Source organism: Aethina tumida, chromosome 1 (genome assembly GCF_024364675.1).
Source record: "Aethina tumida isolate Nest 87 chromosome 1, icAetTumi1.1, whole genome shotgun sequence".
Lineage (NCBI taxonomy): Eukaryota > Metazoa > Arthropoda > Insecta > Coleoptera > Nitidulidae > Aethina > Aethina tumida.
Window position 1 is genome coordinate 710,463 of NC_065435.1, and position 20,215 is coordinate 730,677.

The window sequence follows — 20,215 nt, forward strand, 5'->3', positions numbered from 1 at the left end:
ATTATTATTATTATTATTATTATTCTATTTCTGGAGCATCAACACGTATAAAGAATAATAAATCAAATAAACGAGGGGTTAATTTATGGGTTATTGTACATTTATGCACTGTAAAAGCAATTTTCAAATAAATTGGTTTAGCTAACGATATAAGCAAGTTAAGGCTTGGATATAATTTGCTCATATCAAACGTATTATGTTTTTGATTAACGGCATGATATTTTTTATAAATACACCGATTATTTCGAATATATATTTGCCTCATAGTTATGAGCTGTTTATCATTATTAACGCTATGCAATTTGAATTTATATGACATCCATTGGTGCTACCTCCTATTTTAATGTATCTTTAGGCTAATTGTCATTTTTACATTATTTATAGTTGTTAGTTGATGTATTAAATGACTAACCTTGAATCTCTAGCTTCAAGATACAATTAAAACAATTAATAACTACACACACTCCTCGTAAGTGCTGAATATGTAATGTGCTGGTCAGAGAAATACCAAAATTACTATCCTAAAGTTAATTACACCTCTAATTAAATGCAATCAAAATATTTTTTTATTGATTTTGCTCATTGTGACAATGAAATAGCACATAATAAAATAATTTATTTATTATAAGTTTAAACAAAATTGTTAGTATATTGTTGAGTACTCTTTGTTCGATAAAACCACCTGTAATAGCTACAATTCATATAAAGGCTTTCTGGGACGATAAGAATCCCGAATCGGTCCCAGAAAGGTATCGGGCTCATAATTTCAGGAAATGTTGGTACTTCGATGCAGTTTTCAGTTTCTGAATAAATCAAAGAATACTGAAAATCAGTAAAAATTGTTATTCTCAGCACCTTGTGAATCGATTGATCTAAATACCGGATATGTTTTGGTGCATGATGGTAGCTTGTAGAAAAAAAAGTAAGAGCTATATGTGTTCGTAACAACCTTAAAAAAAGGAGGTTATTTTCTTAATTTTGATTTTTAACCATATTACTATTAACGATAAAAATATGAAACTATTTTTTTTTAATTCCTAATTCAATTTTCGATGAAATTATGAACCCACGTTTTTTACTTCTGACAAAGTGACTAAAATGCTGTAAATCCTATTAAAAATAAATTGTTATTGCTACAAAACGTAAGTATATTTTAATGTGCCATTTCTTTGGCCATGTGTAACAAAAAAGCCCAAAAAGGTATAGAATATTAAAATATATTTTTATACTCACCGGACGAAACTTTATGAAAATGTTGGATGTCAAATTTTGTACTATTTTTTGGCCACCACTGTAGATACCGAAACCATAATAAAACAAATTTCCTCATTTAAATGTTTTTTTTATTCCGTTATAAAAGTCTATTTGGAACAAGTTATTCAAATTATTTCGTAAAAACCTTGTTCACGTGTATTTAAAGGACGTGATAACTGTCTTTTAAAAGTGGTGTAACTACATCTGTAGGAGATCAAGTTGTGTTTATAATTTGCGATTTCCGACAGACACACACAATTAATAAAATACATAATAATAATAATGATGATGATTACATATTATAATTGACGAGTTAATAGGAGTTGGTTTTCAGCTTATACATTATGAATTGGTTGTAATTAAATTAAATGGTTGTTAATGCACTTTAATACGCTCCTGTAACCTCCATACATAAAATTGGACCCTGAGGTATTACAAAGCTCGCACGAAATCAGTTTGTGCAAATTAATTTGCATAAATATTAAAACCCATTTAATTTGAATCGAAAAAGTGAGAGTGTCCGTCATAAATGCAACCATAAACCTATGATGATGTTTGTTTATAAATATTATTCGGTAGTTATTGCACACGGACGATTTAACGAAACCGAAAGTGATAATTTGAAAGTTTCGTCACTATTGACTTATTAATATTTCCAATAACAATACATAATTGATCTTAAATTATTGTATATTGTATGCATGCACATACATGTATACAATCACATCGTACATAATAAATTGTGTTGTGATTACGTGTCGCAATTTCACTACCATAATTATTGGAGTGTTTGTCGCGCACAAAAATCGTAACAGGACGCTTTTAACTTTTATTGTTTGTAGTATGTGCGCGACATACTGTCACTCTTGATTTAATACTATACGACAGTAGGAGCAGCACCAGACTATCAGACAAACAATAATAAACAATAAGCAACGACTTGCACGTCCAAAGAATTAATTCGATTTTAAATTGAATATTAAAATTAAAAATAATTTTATTGCTTCGAATGTCAAGTGCAAATTGAACTAACTGGTCAACGTGTAACGACGAGACGATCTATGTGGGAAACATGTCTTCCACCCACCGTAAATTATTACTGTCAATTAATTAATATCATTTTAGTAACTGTACAAACGAAAGCTTGGTTTGTATAATAATTGCATGTTTAACGAATTACTTCGTTTTTAAATTTATTAAATAATTTTATTACTGAGAATGTCAACAAGTAATTAAACGAACAGACGTTCAATGTGGAAATGTGGTTACCCTAAAATAACACAAAACATCATTAATGTTCAACTCAAAGATAATTTATTATTAATCGAGATGAGGGATGAAAGTTTAATGAAAGATGAGTGTTGTTATCAGTTCAGAAACAGAATAATAAATACACGTCCAAAGAATTAATTCAATTTTAAATTGAATAATAAAATTAAAAATATTTTTTGTGGCTGCGAATGTCAAAAGCAAATTGAACTAACTGGATAAGATGGAACGAAGAGAGGTACAAAGTTGAAACGTGTCTTCCACCTACCATAAACTAATCCAATAAATAATTAGTGTTTAAATTAAAGAGAATTTATTAATTGCAGCGAGGGAAGAAGCTTTTGTAAAGGGAAGAATTGTTCTTAGTGCAGAAACAGAATAATAAATGTTCGTTCTAAGAATTAATTAAATTTTAAATTGAGTATTAAAGTTATGAAAAATTTTATTTCTTCGAATGTCAAGAGCAAATTGAACTAACTGGTCAATGTTGAACGACGAGACGTTCAATATGGAAACTAATATAATAAATGACTAGTTTTCATATTAAAGACAATTTATTAATTGCAGTAAGAAATGGAAGTTTCGTTATCAGTCGAGAAATGGGATAATAAATGGACCTTCAAAAAAATTAAGTCAATTTTAAATTGAATATTAAAATTGCTATTAATCTCAAGAGGAAATTTAACTAAATGGTCGACGTTCGAGGACGAGACGATAAACGTGGAAACTTGTCTTCTACCCACCCTTAACTAAGATAATAAATTGTCAGTGATCAAATCTAAAACAATTTATTAATTTTGGTGAGGAATAAAGTTTAGTAAAAGGGAAGCTTCTTTATCAGTACAGAAACGAAAAAAAAAAAAAAAAAAAAAATTAATGCGATTTTAAAATTATAAATAATTTTATTGCTGCCAACATGAAGAGCAAATTGAGCTAACTGGTCGACGTAGGACGACAACAGGTTAAATGTGGAAAGGTGTCTTCCAGCCACCCTAAACAAATATAATAAATGATTAGCGTTCAAATTAAAGACAATTTATTAATTGCGTTGACGAACGAAAGTTTAGTAAAAGGGAAGTTTCGTTATCAACCCAGAAACGGAATAATAAATGACAGTGAACGAAAAACATGATAATTACTTTTTAAGAATCGTCCGGTTATCTTATTTAATTGTTGTTTATCCCCAAAGTAATAGTTCACCCTAGATAGGCACGCAGTCGGCAATCTTGAAATAAAAAACGGAATCAAATTCATCGTTAAGAGGCCTATAAATTTTATTATGTAAATAGTTGGTGACTGAATACTACCATATACTATACCTTATCCCTTTTTAACCCTTCAGGGGCTGTTTGGTCACTTTTCTACTAATAGAGAAATAATGTTGCCTTAACCAGCGGCGTGTAGCGTGTAGAAAAATTATTGCCCTTAGTATCTGACAGTTACAACGGATTATTTACCTTAACTACCACCGGACGACCCAGTGTGTGCTTCATTTCATTTTCAGCGCCAAAACATTTCAACTCAACCTCACAACAATTAATTCATTCAATTCACCAAGCTATTATTTATGTAGATGGCTAGTTATAACAGGCTCATCATCACCAGAAATTAATACTCGACTCAAATTTATTTGTCAACTGGATTTTCACTGTTAGTTCGTTCCCACAGTTGTCTATGCAAATCGAAATTGGCCGATTAAAATGGTAATCCTCAGATTGAGAAGGTAAGTGATTTTAGGCAGATGAACTGCCTGTATGTCTGTAATATGGTAATTTTAGTTAACTCACAAACTTTATTCAATCAATCGGCTACGAATGTAAATGTTTGTTTGAATGAAATATTTTTCTCCGCAACGTCTAATTTATTATTTATTTATTAATATTTATGTGTGGGATTTAAAGAAAATTAAATATGTACATTCAAATATTTTTAATCTGGGGATCTGAGGACTGGTATGCACTTTCGTTTTCAATGTTCAGTTATTTTAAGTTGTAAAAAAAATGTAACTTGAATGGCTTTTTTATAATAGTTAAGAACATGCACAAATATAAATAAATATATAAATATAGATTAATCTTGTTTGTTAATCCCATCTGTTACAAGTTAAATTTTAACATTGTTGTAGATAATTGCCAATAATGATTTATGATCTATTATTTCGAATTTTATTGCATCTAACAAAAAAAAATCTTTTTATTGCTTTGTGATTATTAATAATTTGAATAAACAATAAAGATGTATTTTAAATATAATGATTAATAATGAAAATTTTACTTACCTTATGTAATTTCTCTTTCTCATAATCATTATTTTAAATCTAATAATTAAGCACTATTAAATCTTTCACGATTTTATTTAAATTTTACATAAAACTATCTAAAATTTTGTTATTGATAATACTGTTTGATATTGATAACATTTTATTATACATTTTTTTGTAATTATGTACACTCGACTCCAATCTATAAAATCTTTGTCATAATTTTGCTTACATATACGCAAAAATATATAAAATGACCTATTCTAAACAGTTCTAATAAAAGTTTTTTTTAAGCAAAATTATCACCAATCCGACCCTTCTTGGAACACGTTCAAAAGTGATAACAATTTTTCATTACATAAAAGACCTGCACTACAATAATAATAATAATAATAATTATAATAATAATTGAACTAATAATATACATATATATATAAATATATATATATGAAGCCTGAAAAATAACGCATCCGAAGGGCGGTTACTAAATACATAAAAAAGCATGACGTGATGAGATTCGAATAATTATGTAAATTGTGATCATTTTCAAGTTCGGTGTCGAATAATTGTATTAAATGATTTAGCTAATTGAACTTGAAATTGACAATTTACAAGCAACGTGAGAGTGAATGATGCAAAGAAAAGTCTTAATCAATGGTGAGGTATATTGACTTACATAGTTAATTATTTACATTTACATACAATAAATAGAAGTAATAAATAATAGGAAGGGGGAGTAGAGTTGTTTCTAGTCAGTCAGAGTCGATATGGGTTTCAGCTGTGAGCCTAGTAGCGTCGGAGACTGCCATAGGTATGTCGGGAAGAGCAGTCGAGTCCTCCCAGTCGATATGAGTCGATGAATCAACACCGTAATCTTCATCCGGTGTGACTTCCTCCGGTGGAGAAGTCACAGTTGAAGTAATTGTCATGGTGGCTTCAGTACTTGTAGTCTCCATTTCCAGTCTTTTTCTCACACCCTTCCGGTTCTTCTTCTTCTTCTTATTTAAAACACTCACTAATGATTTATTATTATTATTATTATTATTATTATTATTATTCTTATGTTTCCTTTTAGTTACGTCTCTTTGGCACTCATCATTGTCTTTATTGTCTTTGTCATCGCACTTGAGCACGCGGTGTGCTGCTTTCTCCTGCTGGCTATTATTCGATACACTCTGTCTTTTTTGGCACAATTCGGGATCGAATTCGTCCTCTGGACATTTTCGTTTCTTCTTTTTGCGTTTCTTTCGTTTCCTGCAACGCGGCGGGTCGTGCGATCTGGTCGGCGATTGGTAATGCGATTGGTGAACGGCCGTCGTCGGACAATGTCTGTGGTGTCTGGCGTGGATCTCCTCGCTCCTGTCGAGACTGACGTGTCTCAGGAGGGCGCGCGTGTACGACGACAGCTTGCCCAGCTGATGTCGCGCCCTCAGCACCACTTTTCGCGGCTGCCCTCGTCTGTTTAATGCCAGGTACAACGTTTTTCGCTCGTTCGAGTACTTAGTCGACGAGTACGTGTTGTAGTTGTGCTGCTCCATTGTTTCGTTGAAGACACAATCATCTCCAAACTCCAACTGAAACAATACAAAACATTACATTACTTATTACTCTGCAAACACAACAAAACTTACAACTTGTTCTTGTTATTTTTTATATGAAAAGAAAAGTTTATGGGAATTATTTCTTCCCTATTCTTCCGGACTGTAAAGTGTCTATTGTGTCAAAATTATTAATCGTGTTCACGATGGAACAACATCATTTAACTTTTAATGTAATAAAGCAGTTGAACAGCATCAAGCACAATCAGCTTAAGGCAAATTGTGGTGACTGAGAGATTTAATGTTTCCCAAAGTATCATTAGTCGGTTGTGGAGGAGCTTTAGAGAAACTGGTGGTCCGGATGCACAGCATCTAAGTCGTGGATGCATATAACAACAATTCAGGATAGATATTTAACATTAACTGCTCGATGGCAAACTTTACTAACAACACCTGAGCCATCACATTTAACTACTGGAAGCTTAATTCGTAAATAAAACCAAAAGTAAGTGGATAAGCTTACTCAAAATTACACACAAGAGAACTCTAATAATAGTTTCAGGTGATACCATTAATGATAGTAGAACTGATATCGTTTCTCGAAATGATTTTTTAAAGACACAGTAACCATTAAAGAGAAGAATAATTTGTCCACAAACGAACAAAATTCCCAACAATTTTAGATTTAAAAAGCTTTTGCAAACATAAGGGACTCAAATATCTCAAAATGATATTGACCACCTTATTTTGTCTATGCCCAACAGATATAGAGAAGTTATAAGCAGTCGTTGAGGGTATATTCCTCATTAAAAATACTTTTGGTAAATTTAAAATTCATTTCAGGTGATGCTGCGTCATATGTGACTTACTTTAAATAAATAAATGCATAATTTATTTGCATAAAAGTCTGAAGCAGAATTTAAAGGTTTACATAAATATCTTTAGACTTGTGTGTGTGTGTGTGTGTGTGTATTTATAAATATGTTTTCCTAGACACGATTATTTGGTTACGTGCATTTAATATTGTTGTTCCATCTCGTCAATCGCCAATTCACTTCATTAAATAAGTGATTATCATATGATTTTATGGCGGAATTCCTGTTCCTTCTAAACCTATTATTTTAATTCAAACTGTTTACCAACAGAAATAAATAAAATGAATAAATTAAACAATATAAACTGTGTGTGGTGTTTTAGACTTGTGTGAGTATTTTTTATTTATGTATTTTTAGCAATCCGTACGGCATTGGTAACGACGTGTTAAAAGATAAATATGTAGATCTGGAGTATGTACTTTATGAGATAGACAAGCATCTCGTTAAGCGGATTAAATTCTCTCTCCGATACCATGTAGTACTGTATAAGAAGTTGATGAAAACTAACATACGATATACCTACATAACATACATAAAACAACCATTAGGCCAGTATTCCCAACGCACCGTACCTCCGTTCAAAAATTCCCTACAATTGCCATTTTATCTTTTCGCTCTTTTCGCAAATGTAGCAGGATATTTGAACACAAGGAAATTGTTTTAAAGCATCAACGCGTCAAATAAATTAAGTCAAGTATATTAAGTAATGTTGAGGTAACGTCTACACGCATCCTTTTTACTTTTTGAAATAACTTGGCAAACTGTTCGGTCTGCCAGAACTTAATTCATATTTTATTATGTAACACGGACTTTTCGAGTTTCAAATATTTGGAGCAGACGATTTAATTATCGGTTATGTCTGATTCCAAAATTACTCAATATCGAAAATGTTTTATTAGAAAGTTATTTCAGGCACACTTCAGGCATCCGGACTGCCGTGTATTAATTTTGACAAAATTTACTGGTACGAGTTAATTAACAGAGATGATGCTCTTTATCAATTATCTGATTTCATGGGTGTTTTATGTAAATTATGTTTACGTTTTATGTACAATTACAATATTTGGAAGCAATTAAACAGAAATAATCGTTAACCGAGAAATTATACACATACAAATGTACATTTGGGCCACACTGGCATTTTAAAATTTACGAGATTAAATTCATTAAATATTAATTGTTTACGATTAAGATTTCGTTATACGGAATGTAAATTATTGATTAGGGCCCGACCAATTAAAAAAAAAACACACATGTGGGCCATAATATGACTCTGATTTTAATAAACATCAATTAATAAGCGGAGGGTTGATAAACAAACAACAAGGGCATATGGCACCTTTTTTAAATGCAATAAAACATCGTAAATCTCCACAACGAAATATTTATGTGACACAAGTCACAGGTTTTTTGTAAAACGTCTTCTTATATAATATCGAGCGTTATAAATTCCCTGATAAATACCATTACCGTAAAATTTTCAGCGCCAACTTTTAGAATATAACCACAATTGCTATACAAAAATAAACAGCAGTAGAAGCAATTTGTATCCCGCATAAACATAAGGCACATTGCTCTATTTAATTATGAGGAACTACTGCACGTAATTGAGGATGAATTGTCCTAATTCGATTTAAAAAAATACTTTTTCCTTTGGATATTTTACTTGTACGAGTGCATATTTGCAACTGTCGGGGTATTTAATTTCTTGAAAACGGTTTATTTTAATTGGTGCAACATTGTAAGTTTGCTCGATGGGTAAATAAATAGTGAACTAGCCCAATGAGTGGCTTAATTTGTAACAGTTTGGCACGTTTTGACGAGTGACATTGTCTTTGGCAACATTAGCAGACGAGATTTTTTTCTCAGACCGCAGAAGTGAAAGGAAATGTCTTCGTGGCTTGCACCAAAATATACGTAAACAACAAAATTTATAATGGTGTGAACGAAATTTAAAAGATTGTACATAACAGAATTAAAGAAAAAACAGACAGGTTGACACATAAATGGAATATATGTGTGTGAGTGTGTATTAATTAAGAACAATACAAAATTTATGTAATTTGATAATAAACAAGAAACGGGAAAGTTTCAAATTTATTGTACACTTTGTCACTAATTGTAAGTTAGAATATAATTCGAGAAACAGTTTATATCTATTGTATGATGTCTGTTAACATTGTCTGTACGAAGTCATCTTAGGCTCCATATAAGGGCACACACTTTTATACAGACACATTTTAAACGAATGTTTATTGTTTCGGTCCTCTTTAGCCGCCAGTACACCCTCAAATGTAATTCAAACTAACAATAAGGCGTGGCCACTACCATTCTCATTTAAAATTCTTCCGTAGATATTCCTTGTGTTTTACAACTGATTGTGAGATCAATTTATTCACTTAAAAAAATTGTAACGTCACACCAATAAGGTATGTGTGCGTTGGTACTGTGAATATCTATCTATTCTTCAACCAACAATAACTGGGTAGTGATAATCTTTTTTAGATCTTATTTACTGATTTGTAATATGGACCTGTAGAATCTTTATCTGTACATGTTTATGGCCCTAAGAAGATTATACCTTTATACATGTAGATGAAACCGAGTGCTTGGTACAAAAATAGAATCGTTTCCATTGGCAGTACACATTCATTCAAAAGCCTTATTCACACCAGATGGAAAAAAAAATAGCAAATTTAAATGTCCGTGCTTATTTAGACTAGCGTTTAAAAATAAAACAAATAAAAGTTTACTTACAGAACCATATAGCAATCCGCAACTATCCATACATAAATACTGACACGTGGCAACTCCTTGAATCCTCATCTGTCCTTTACCAACAGCAGTTCTCTGTAGAATGGCTGGAACAATAAAAAAGGCTAATTAAAATCCATCATCCTACGTCACAATAAATTTATAACCTGCAATAGAGTATCGGTTATTTAAATCTCAGACGTTATGAATTTAAATATTGTCTAATACATTATGCGTTAGAATTATGCAGCAATTTGTCAGTTTTTTTTTCGAATTATTATGGAAAATTATGCAAAACGATAATGCAGCGAATCAATCTCTAATATGATCTTTAAATTGATTTCAGTCGCATTGGTTGCTCGCTCGGATTAAACTTATTGATTTGTCTCGCTTTATATTCTACAAACATCTACAAAGATGCTCAAAAGTAATGTGGTGTAATTTATAGGATTTATTTATTTTTATTTTGAATTAATATAAATAGTTTTAAATAACTTAAAATATTTATATTACTTATTAGTATTTAATTAATTTAACAGCTAACAAGATTTTTCCAACATTTCAAAAAAAAAAAAAAAAATTCATTTTCTCACAATATAAAATAAAAATAATAAACAATATAATTAATAAAATATTGTCACATATTTTATAATATTAAATAAGTAAATAATATAAAATATTCAATAAAATATAATAAATAAAATATTTCAAATTACTTTTTTAATTATTTTAAATTATATTACCATTTTTTACAAAATAAAAATTTAAAAAATACTCTCTATAAAAATTAAATAGCTTTGTTTGATAATTAAGTCAAGATTAATTTATTTTAAATCAACAAAATTAATGAACAATTTAAGTAATGAAATATTTATAATAAACAAAATTTTATTTTATTTATTAATTACTAGTATTTAGTAATTCTATTAGATAATGAATATTTAGATGTTTATAATACCAAATAAATAAATAATATAAAAAATTAAATAAAACATAATAAATAATAAAATAAAATTTTAAAAAACATTTTTTATTTATAAAAATTCAATGAATTTGTTTAATAATTAAGACACGACAAATATACTGAAAAGAACGATGGCAAAGTGGTAACAAAAAACAAAAGAATATATTTTATATTAATTTTATACTTTATTTTTATATTTATTATTTTACAATTATTTTATATTTTCAGTCGAAAATTAATCGACCTTTTTGTATTTTAATTAGAGACATTGACATTGAACCTTAATGTATTACAATATATGCGTATGTAATATGAAAATTCATAAATTTAAATTAAAAATAGTTTTAAAAATATTGACAGCAATTTTAAATAAAAAGTAGAAATTATATTTAAATTTTTTGGGACATTGTTTGTGTTTTAACAATTTTTGAATCGGATTAAATCATAAAATTAATTGAATGAAATGAATGAAATATTGTATCCTAATTAGAGATATTGACATTTAACATGTTATGACTTGTGCATATGTAACGAGAACATTACATTATATTAATTTACATTTTAACTGAATTTTAAATTAAACATAGTTTTAAAATTGTAACAGCAATGTTAAATAAATAAATAAATTTATTTTAAATAAAAATAGTTTTAAAATTTTTAACAGCAATATTAAGCAATGAAGCTAAGTATAAGAAGTTATATTTCAAATTTTTGTGTTTGAAAAATGTTTAGTAGCATTAAGTCATAAAATTAATTGAAGGTAGCATTTTGTATTTTAATTGGAGGTATTGACATTTATCATTAATGGATTGTGTCATGTGCATATGTAATATAAAAATTAATAATTTTTAAATGAATTTTATATTAAATATAGTTTTAAAATTTTAACAGTAATATTAAATAGACAATTTCTTGTGTATTAAAAATATTTAATAACGTAGTTTTAAATGTAATTAATGTAATTACAATTTGTAATTAATCAAATCATCTCTAATATGATCTTCAAATTGAGTTTAGTAGCATGGGTTGATCTGATAGATTAAACTTATTGATTTGACTCACTTTATATTTTATGATTATAGAAATGACAATAGGAAATAAAAGTACTTGTGGAAAATACTTTCCACAATCGACAACTATTGAAATTAAAATATTAAGTACAATGAAATGATTATATTTTTATCATCGAAGGATCTAGTCTATTTACTCAAAATTTACTTATACAAATACACTTTAGAAATGAAGCAAATAAAACGTGAAATTCTTACTTCTGAGCAGTATACACATACGTAATGTATGTACGTGTGTGTGTGTGTGTGTGTGTGTGTGTGTGTGTGTGTGTGTGTGTGTGTGTGTGTGTGTGTGTGTGTGTGTGTGTAAATTGAGTGGTGCACTTGCTGTTGTTAACGCCTTTCAGTCTTTCAGCTTTCTTCTTATTGTTGGACGAGCTTTGAGCAATACATTAAATCGGTTGACGTTTAATAACCATAGTATTGTCTTTATCAGCGATTACGAGCATTTGCTGTTTTGATAGGACAAGTGGGATGTGGGCACTCGATATAAGTGGCAATGGTAATCCAAGCCTACCCGACCACATTTTAATTTATGTTAATAAACATTTTCATTCTAATACTGATAAACGATAATCTGACGTTTTGTTACTTTTACATACGTCATATATTTACGTATGCAAGTGATTCACTTGCATGCCCTTCTCAGATGTTTTCTAGTCATGACCTAAAACAATGGCGGTGGACGTGTGCGCAAAAAAATGCCAATTTGTCATATCGGGCACGATTCATATTTTTCAATAACTCGAGACGATTTCATGTTGACCGGGTTCGTGACTCCGGTATCAGGTGGAGTGCTTGTACAAATCTGCAGGTACATTTCTTTCATGGAAATAAAAATATATAAACTAGTTTATTTATTTCGAATGTAGATCTCCAAGCATTGACATTTAATAGTGTTAAGACTTAAGTATTTGATTGGCAGCCAATGCGGAAGCTTGTCGCGAAACCAAATAAACCAATATTTAACGCCAGGTTTGCAAGATCACTTCTACTAATATAATATAATAATAATTTGCTATCAGAACGTGACCGTAAAGTCAAATAACCATTAGGTCCAACAATCAGATAAAGTAACAAAAGATCTTAGTGTTAGGTTAGTGGGGGTGTGTAATAAATAGTATTTTTCAATAGTCACTTTCGTGTGCCTTTAGAAAAACACTTGGTTGGGTACAGAGAGGTGAGGCGAAGCTGAACAGAAACAAAATAAATTTGGGCCATTTGTAACATTTAATGGTTCATATTTCTATCAAAAGTAATAGAAATTGTGGTTCCCCGGGAGATTTATTCTCTTCAGGAACGTGGTAAATTGAACAGATTTTTCATTGCCCCGGAGTGTGATTGTGCTTTTGATACAGATGCAGTTTAATTATCCATAAATCATATTTATGGATTTATTCTATTAATTAACGTTTTAATTGGTCTTAAAGATTATTAATAAAATTATTGTGGTACTGCTGTGTATAAATAGAATCGATTCGCAGCGGGAATGGAGCTTTTTCACAACGAATCGTGTTTTGTTAGGTGACGAATATAAAAATTTTGGCTCGTGTGACAGCTTTATATTAAAATAAATAGTTAGGTAGGTATTACAGAATTCGAAATGTCGGTTGTAATCTGATACATTTATTGGTCTCTATTGATGGTTAGTTCTACATTTAACATATCAGTCCTACCTGCACGTTGCATTAAGCACAATTTATTATAGATGTCTTATTTTTATTAATCTTGAACATGTTGCAGTCGTTTTGGTACCATGATTTATATTTATGCAAGTCACAGTTAGTGTAAATATGATACTTACTTAGGAAACGTACGCCTCATTTAACATTCGTTAGTATTATTTAATAGAGACTTCCAACATTCCAGAATTATATAAAGACTTACACTACATTTATACTTAACCAGACATACACACACCAGTTACACGTTCTATTTCTACGCTCTTTCTCAATCAGGGTGGTCTTAAATCAAAATTCGTAACATTAAGATGGATTTTAAATTAACAATTTTAATTTTAAATAATAAGAAGTTATATTCGAACTTTTTAAGAGTTTCTTGCACTTTTAACACTTTTAGTGGTATTAAGTTAAACAATTCATTTTGATTATAGCCTTTTTGTATTCTAATTAGAGACATTGATATTGAACATAATGTCTTATAACAGATATAATATGTATGTAATATGAAAATTCATAATTTTTAGATGAATTCTAAATTGAAAATAATTTTAAATATATTAACAGCAATATTAAGTAGAAAGTAGTTAAACTTTAGAAGTTATTTTAAAACTTTTTGAGACAATTTCTTGTGTTTTAAAAATTTTTAGTAGCATTAATTAATATAAAGTAATTAAAGCATTAGAAGTCATATTTAAAACTTTTCAGACAATTTCCTGTGTTTTAAAAATATTTAATAACATTAAATCATAAACTTAATTGAAGGTAACCTTTTTGCATCTTAATTGGAGACATTGGCATTTATCATTAATGTATTGTGGCATGTGCATATATAATATGAAAATTAATAATTTTTAAATGAATTTTAAATTAACAATACATCTAAAATTTTCACAGTAATATTAAATATTACTTTATTTATTATTATTTAGTAGCATTAAGTCGTAAAATTAAATGTAGCTTTTTTGTATCCCAATTAGAGGCATTTATTTATCATTAATGAATTATGACATGTGTATATGTAATATGGAAATTAATGATTTTTAAATGAATTTTAAATTAAAAATTTCAAGAAAAGTATTAAATATAAAGTAAGTAAAACATTGGATGTTGTATTTAGATTTTTTGAAACAATCTCTTGTATTTAAAATTATTTTAAAAGCAAAAAAGTTAATAGAATATAAACTTTTTGTATCTTATTTAGAGCTCTTATAGGTATTTAGCATGACGTAAAAATGGCATTCATAATTAAATAACAGGAATAACCACAAAGTAGTTAAATCACTCGAAGTTACATTTAAGTTCTCGAGTCAAAAAAATAATTGAATGTATCCCAATTAGAGACATTGACATTAAACATTAATGTGTTACGACTTGTGCATATAGCACACAACGAAAGACAAACTAATGCGCAATCTACATAATTCCGCAGTTTTCGTCCGTCCATTCATGATCCTCCCGGCCGAAGCTAATGAAGTCACATATGAACGACAAGAAAGAAAAAAATGATCTCCTCGATCGTCGCCGGAGATAAAAAGGAAAACATTGCGTTGCACAATTTATTACAATTTTTATTGCCGCGGTAGCTGAAAAAATACGTGTAACATGAAGCGTGGGCTTTATGATTTTTACGTCGACCTGAGGCGAACGCGTTCATTGTAGTTTTAATGATTTGTGTGTGTTACAGAGGTGGATTACACAATAGCAAAAGACAATTTTCAACCATTTTAATTACCACCTTTTGTATGTACTGGATCGTCTCCAATATTCTACGAGATAAAACGGCTTAGTTTATTTATTGGGCTGGCGTCTATGATTTGTTTCCTATCTCTGGTATGTGTGTGTGTGTGTGTGTGTGTGTGTGTGTGTGTGTGTGCGTGCGTAAATTTGGTGCTAATGATAAAATGCTGTAAAATGTGATTTTATAAATCGCTGCCTTTAATGAGCTATTTAATTGCGGCAACACTCTCTAAAAATACAAATGATATAATAAATAGTTGTTTATAGTTGTGTGTATATTATTAAAAGATATAAATGGTTTTGACACATTGGTGTAATTTGCGGCCCGTTTAACTGTTTAAATTCAAACAAATACGTATTTAATGTTAAATTCGCAGATCCTGTGCTGTTGATACATCTGTTGCACACTATAATTTACGTTTTAGAGGCTATTTATGTAATTTTAGATTAATATCTTATTAGTTGGCACATGCAATGGAACTGGGTCAAAAAACTTTATTACATACAAATAAATATTAACAATAAAACTAATTGCCTTTGGGAGGAAAGAGAAGGAGCGATCGGATTGTCTCCGACAGACATTATTAGTGATTGAAGATGAATTTTTGGACCACACCTTCGGCCATTGCAATAAAAACGGAGGTGCAACGAATAAAAAAAAAAAAATGATTGTAAATTACCGTTTACAGTTACTAAGTCCATTGATTTTTAATTAACATTTTGTGAGATGCGGCATAAAAAGCGGGGACCGGTGGGCATGAAAAATGAATTTCACCACAGTCATAAGCATGTTGGCATTGTGGTTCGGCAAGAGGACGATAGGAAACTAGTGTAAATGTGGAGATTTGACTAATGACAAGAAGCCAGTTTCGGGTCATATAAATGTTACCAACTCGGGGCAGATAAAGTGAGCCTCCGCTTTGACTGGCTCCCTTGTTGTATTCAGAGCGAAAATTCCAACTTGGTGGGTAGTGTTAAATGGCACATAATTATTTTGTTTTATATTTAATATGGCTATTTGGAACACCAACCAGGCTTTGGCTGCTCTAACAATTTTATAAATAACAACTAAAAACATCGTATTTAGTAGTTTATTGATAAAATGGACCGGATTACGTTAGCCAGTCAAACGCTGGGCTGTTAAAAGGTCGTAAAATTTCGACTACTTCAGTCAGTTTCAGATTAATTAGCACAAATACGTATAACAAGTGGGAACCCGTAAATAATCTTCGGCTTTTTCCAAACTAATTGATCGTTAATTAGACGAATAATGTTAACGTCATTGTTAAACATGTATTCAGTCACAAGCTGGCATTCCTTTCCCTTTTATTAAGAAGCCAATAAAATACATCTGAAAGAAATCCAGAATTGTCAACCTGATGTATGATAAATGTGAATGCCGTAGTCTAATAAATCTGTCTTACAGATTTATAGTTTGATCTAATTTCGGTCCGCATTCAAAATAGATTTACCACCTTAGATAGATTGAAAACGTGTTGTTGATTTATTAAGCACAATATTTGTTGTCTCCATCTTCAAAAGGAATCGCTGTTTACTTTGGAAGACATTTCAAAGGATTTCTCACCATTTCTCTATGAATCTTAAAAAAACCCGACACATTCACGCAGATATTTAATCTTAATTTCATTCATGTTTCGTTGATGAACATGTGTGACATGTGTTGGAAGCCACTACAATAAAATAAATACTTTATTGCATAACACTGTAACCAACAGTAAGGCGGGGTTATTGTACTTTTTTCCAACACCATCAAAAAAGGTGCCTAAAATTGTGACCAACCCCTTGTTTTTGTTTAGATGTTTATTAAATGTGTAACATGTATTTTTAGTACTTGGGTACGGTACTAGTAAATAAAAAAATGATGTGATGTGAGTGGAGAAAGATGATCGTTTAGTCGAGAGTTATTGCAGGACATTTGAGGAATGTAGACCGACCAATAAATAAGAAGTGGAAGATACAAAACAAGCATTGATTCGAGAAGGAAGACATAACAGTGAAAGAATTATTATTCCCGAAATGTGAATGACTTGAATAAGAAATCTATTTTACATAGAAATGACACTAAGTACATATATATCTGTTGTCAGTGACATATTCAGTGGTTCATGCTGCGCCCTTTTACAACTCTTCTCATTAATTCTAGATCCCCTTTTCTAGTTTAGATAACGTTACGTTTTACTACTCGTATCTCGCCGCGGCGCTACTTTAACACTTTCTATCTAATATTCTATAAATTATCTTTATGTATGGCCGGCGCCGACACTTTTTTTACCCTACACCTCCATCACCACCACCACCACCACCACCACGTTATGATAATGTGGTGGCGAGCGCAAAATGTGCCCGGTTACTTTTCTCAAATAACTATAACAATATTCAATTTAATTAGTTATCAGTGTGACATATTTATGCGTAAAAATTGTGGAGGTCTTATCTATATTCAAGTAATACAATTACATATCAATTGCATGGTAAAGTGTCAGCAAAGTTAATGACCTTTTTTGATAAAACTAATACTCTCGTTACTAATAATTATCAATGAATTTATATTAGTCCATTCTTAGATTTTTTGCCTCATAAAAGTGGCGGGAAAGCAATATTTACAAGTAGTTAGTAGTTCACATTTTTTTATTCTATGAACTAGGCTTGTCTAGACAAAAGTGGGTGTCTGCAATTAATTATACAAAAAATAACAAAAAATGGTTTACTGTTTTACAAGAGCAAAAATATAGAATAACTTCATTTCAATTTTGGATAATATTGATCCCTCATTATATTTCTTGTCATCCCCATTTGTATGTGCGTCATAAGTTCAGTGCATCAAAAGGGGTGAACACAAGATTTAATCATGGAGAACTTTATAAAATAATTTTATAAGACGAAACTGAATATGCTTTTTCAAATGTAGATATGTTTTCGCATATTATTATATATATTTTACGTGAATTTTCTTATCTCTGTTAAAAATATAAATAGTTATATTACAAAATATTAGTTTTAAAGATTTAATTAACAAATTTGCATTTTTTAAATAAAGTAGGAGATAACTTTATACACACAAACAGAGTTTTGCTTCTTTAAATAAAATTTCAATTTGTTTTATTGTTTATTGTTAGAGATTTTATTATTCATTTTTAACTTTCTATGGTTTTTATTATATTTTTTATCTATTAATATTAAATGTTTCAGCTGAGTTCAAAAGGATAGAACCCGATTAAACCAAGCTTCCAGAATAACACTGATCCCTCATTATATTTCTTGTCTTCCCCATTTATACGTGCGTCATAAGTTCAGTGCATCAAAAGGGGTTAAAACAAAATTTAATCATGGAGAACTTTATAAAATAATTTTATTGAGTGTGCTCTTCCAAATGTAGATATATGTTTTCACATATTTTTATCATTAATAGTCATAAATTGTTCAGCTCAACCTTCATTTTAACAATTAAATAAAATACATTAAAAACCTTAACAAAACAACAGTGCAACAAGGTAGATGTAATTTCTTTTCTCAGTTAAAAATAGAAATGTTTATATTACAAAATATTAGTTTTGAGGATTTAATTAACAAATTTGTATTTTTAAACAAAGTAGGGGAAAACTTTTAACTTCGTTAAATAAAATTTTTATTTATTATTATTTTTTGTTAGAGATTTTATTTTATAAAATTTTAATTTGTTATTATTTATTGATAGAGATTTTATTATTATGTGAATATTATCCCATTATTCATGTGTAATTTTTTATGGTTTACCATTTTATTATATATTTTATCTATTAATGTTAAATGTAACACTAATTAGACACTCTAATTAAGAATTAAAAAAATAATTTACACACAAATAGAATATAGAATTCAATTCCTGTCTTCCCCATTTGTACGTGTCTCATAAGTTTAGTGCATCAGAAGAGGTTAAAACAAGATTTAATTAATCATGGAGAACTTAAGAATAGAATAATTAAGTAAGATAATATTGAGGGTGTTTTTCCAAATGTAGATATAAGTTTACGCATATTTTTATCATTAATAGTCACAAATTGTTCAACTGAACCTTCATTTTTACTATTAAAATACATTATAATCCCTAACAAAACAACTGTAACAAAATATATGGGGTTTCTTATCTCTGTTAAAATTAGAAACAGTTATATTACAAAATATTAGTTTTGAGGATTTAATTAACAATCCCTCATTATATTTGCCGTCTTCCCTATTTATACGTTCGTCGTTCAGGTGCATCGAAAGAGATTAATACAAGATTTAATCATGGAGAACTTGGAAAAAAATATTGCGCATGCTTTTCAAAATGTAGATAAAAGTTACCAAATGTTTTAACATTAAGTGTCACAAATTATTCAGCTGAACGTTCAACTTCTCCAGTACTTCAAAACCCTAAACAAGGTAGATTTGATTTTTTATATCTATTAAAAATAATGATAATAATAATAATAATAATAATAATATATAATTAATTAATATAATTAATTGAGATTTTATTTTGTTAATGTTTCTTTATATAATAATATCTTTTTTTGATAAAACTAATACTCTCATCAGTGATAAAAATCAAAATCAAATTCATATTAGACCATTCGTAAAGTTTTTTTCTCACAGAAACGGCGGGAAAGTAAAATTTACATGCGTACATAGTTGGAATTTCCGAGTCGAACGACGACGAATTTATTCGAAATCTAGTAAAAAACCCGTTAGTCGTTCATCCTTTGAAAAGACGAAACGATAATGGCAGCAGTTATTTCGGATCGGAGAAAATAACATGGTTGAGTTGTAAGT

The 20,215-nt window shown here is 29.6% G+C and overlaps 1 protein-coding gene across 1 annotated transcript in view; it reads right to left on the bottom strand.

Annotated features, from left to right (window-relative positions):
• Window positions 1-4,857: 4,857 nt before the first annotated feature.
• The window catches only part of LOC126264240 (probable WRKY transcription factor protein 1), a 48,768-nt gene continuing 33,410 nt past the window's right edge, over window positions 4,858-20,215 (bottom strand). The window contains exons 2-3 of the mRNA XM_049961131.1: window positions 9,954-10,057; window positions 4,858-6,357 (exon numbers count right to left, since the gene is read on the bottom strand). Of these exons, the coding sequence (XP_049817088.1) occupies window positions 5,536-6,357; window positions 9,954-10,057 (926 nt within the window). The 3' untranslated portion in view covers window positions 4,858-5,535. The remainder of the gene's footprint in view (window positions 6,358-9,953; window positions 10,058-20,215) is intronic.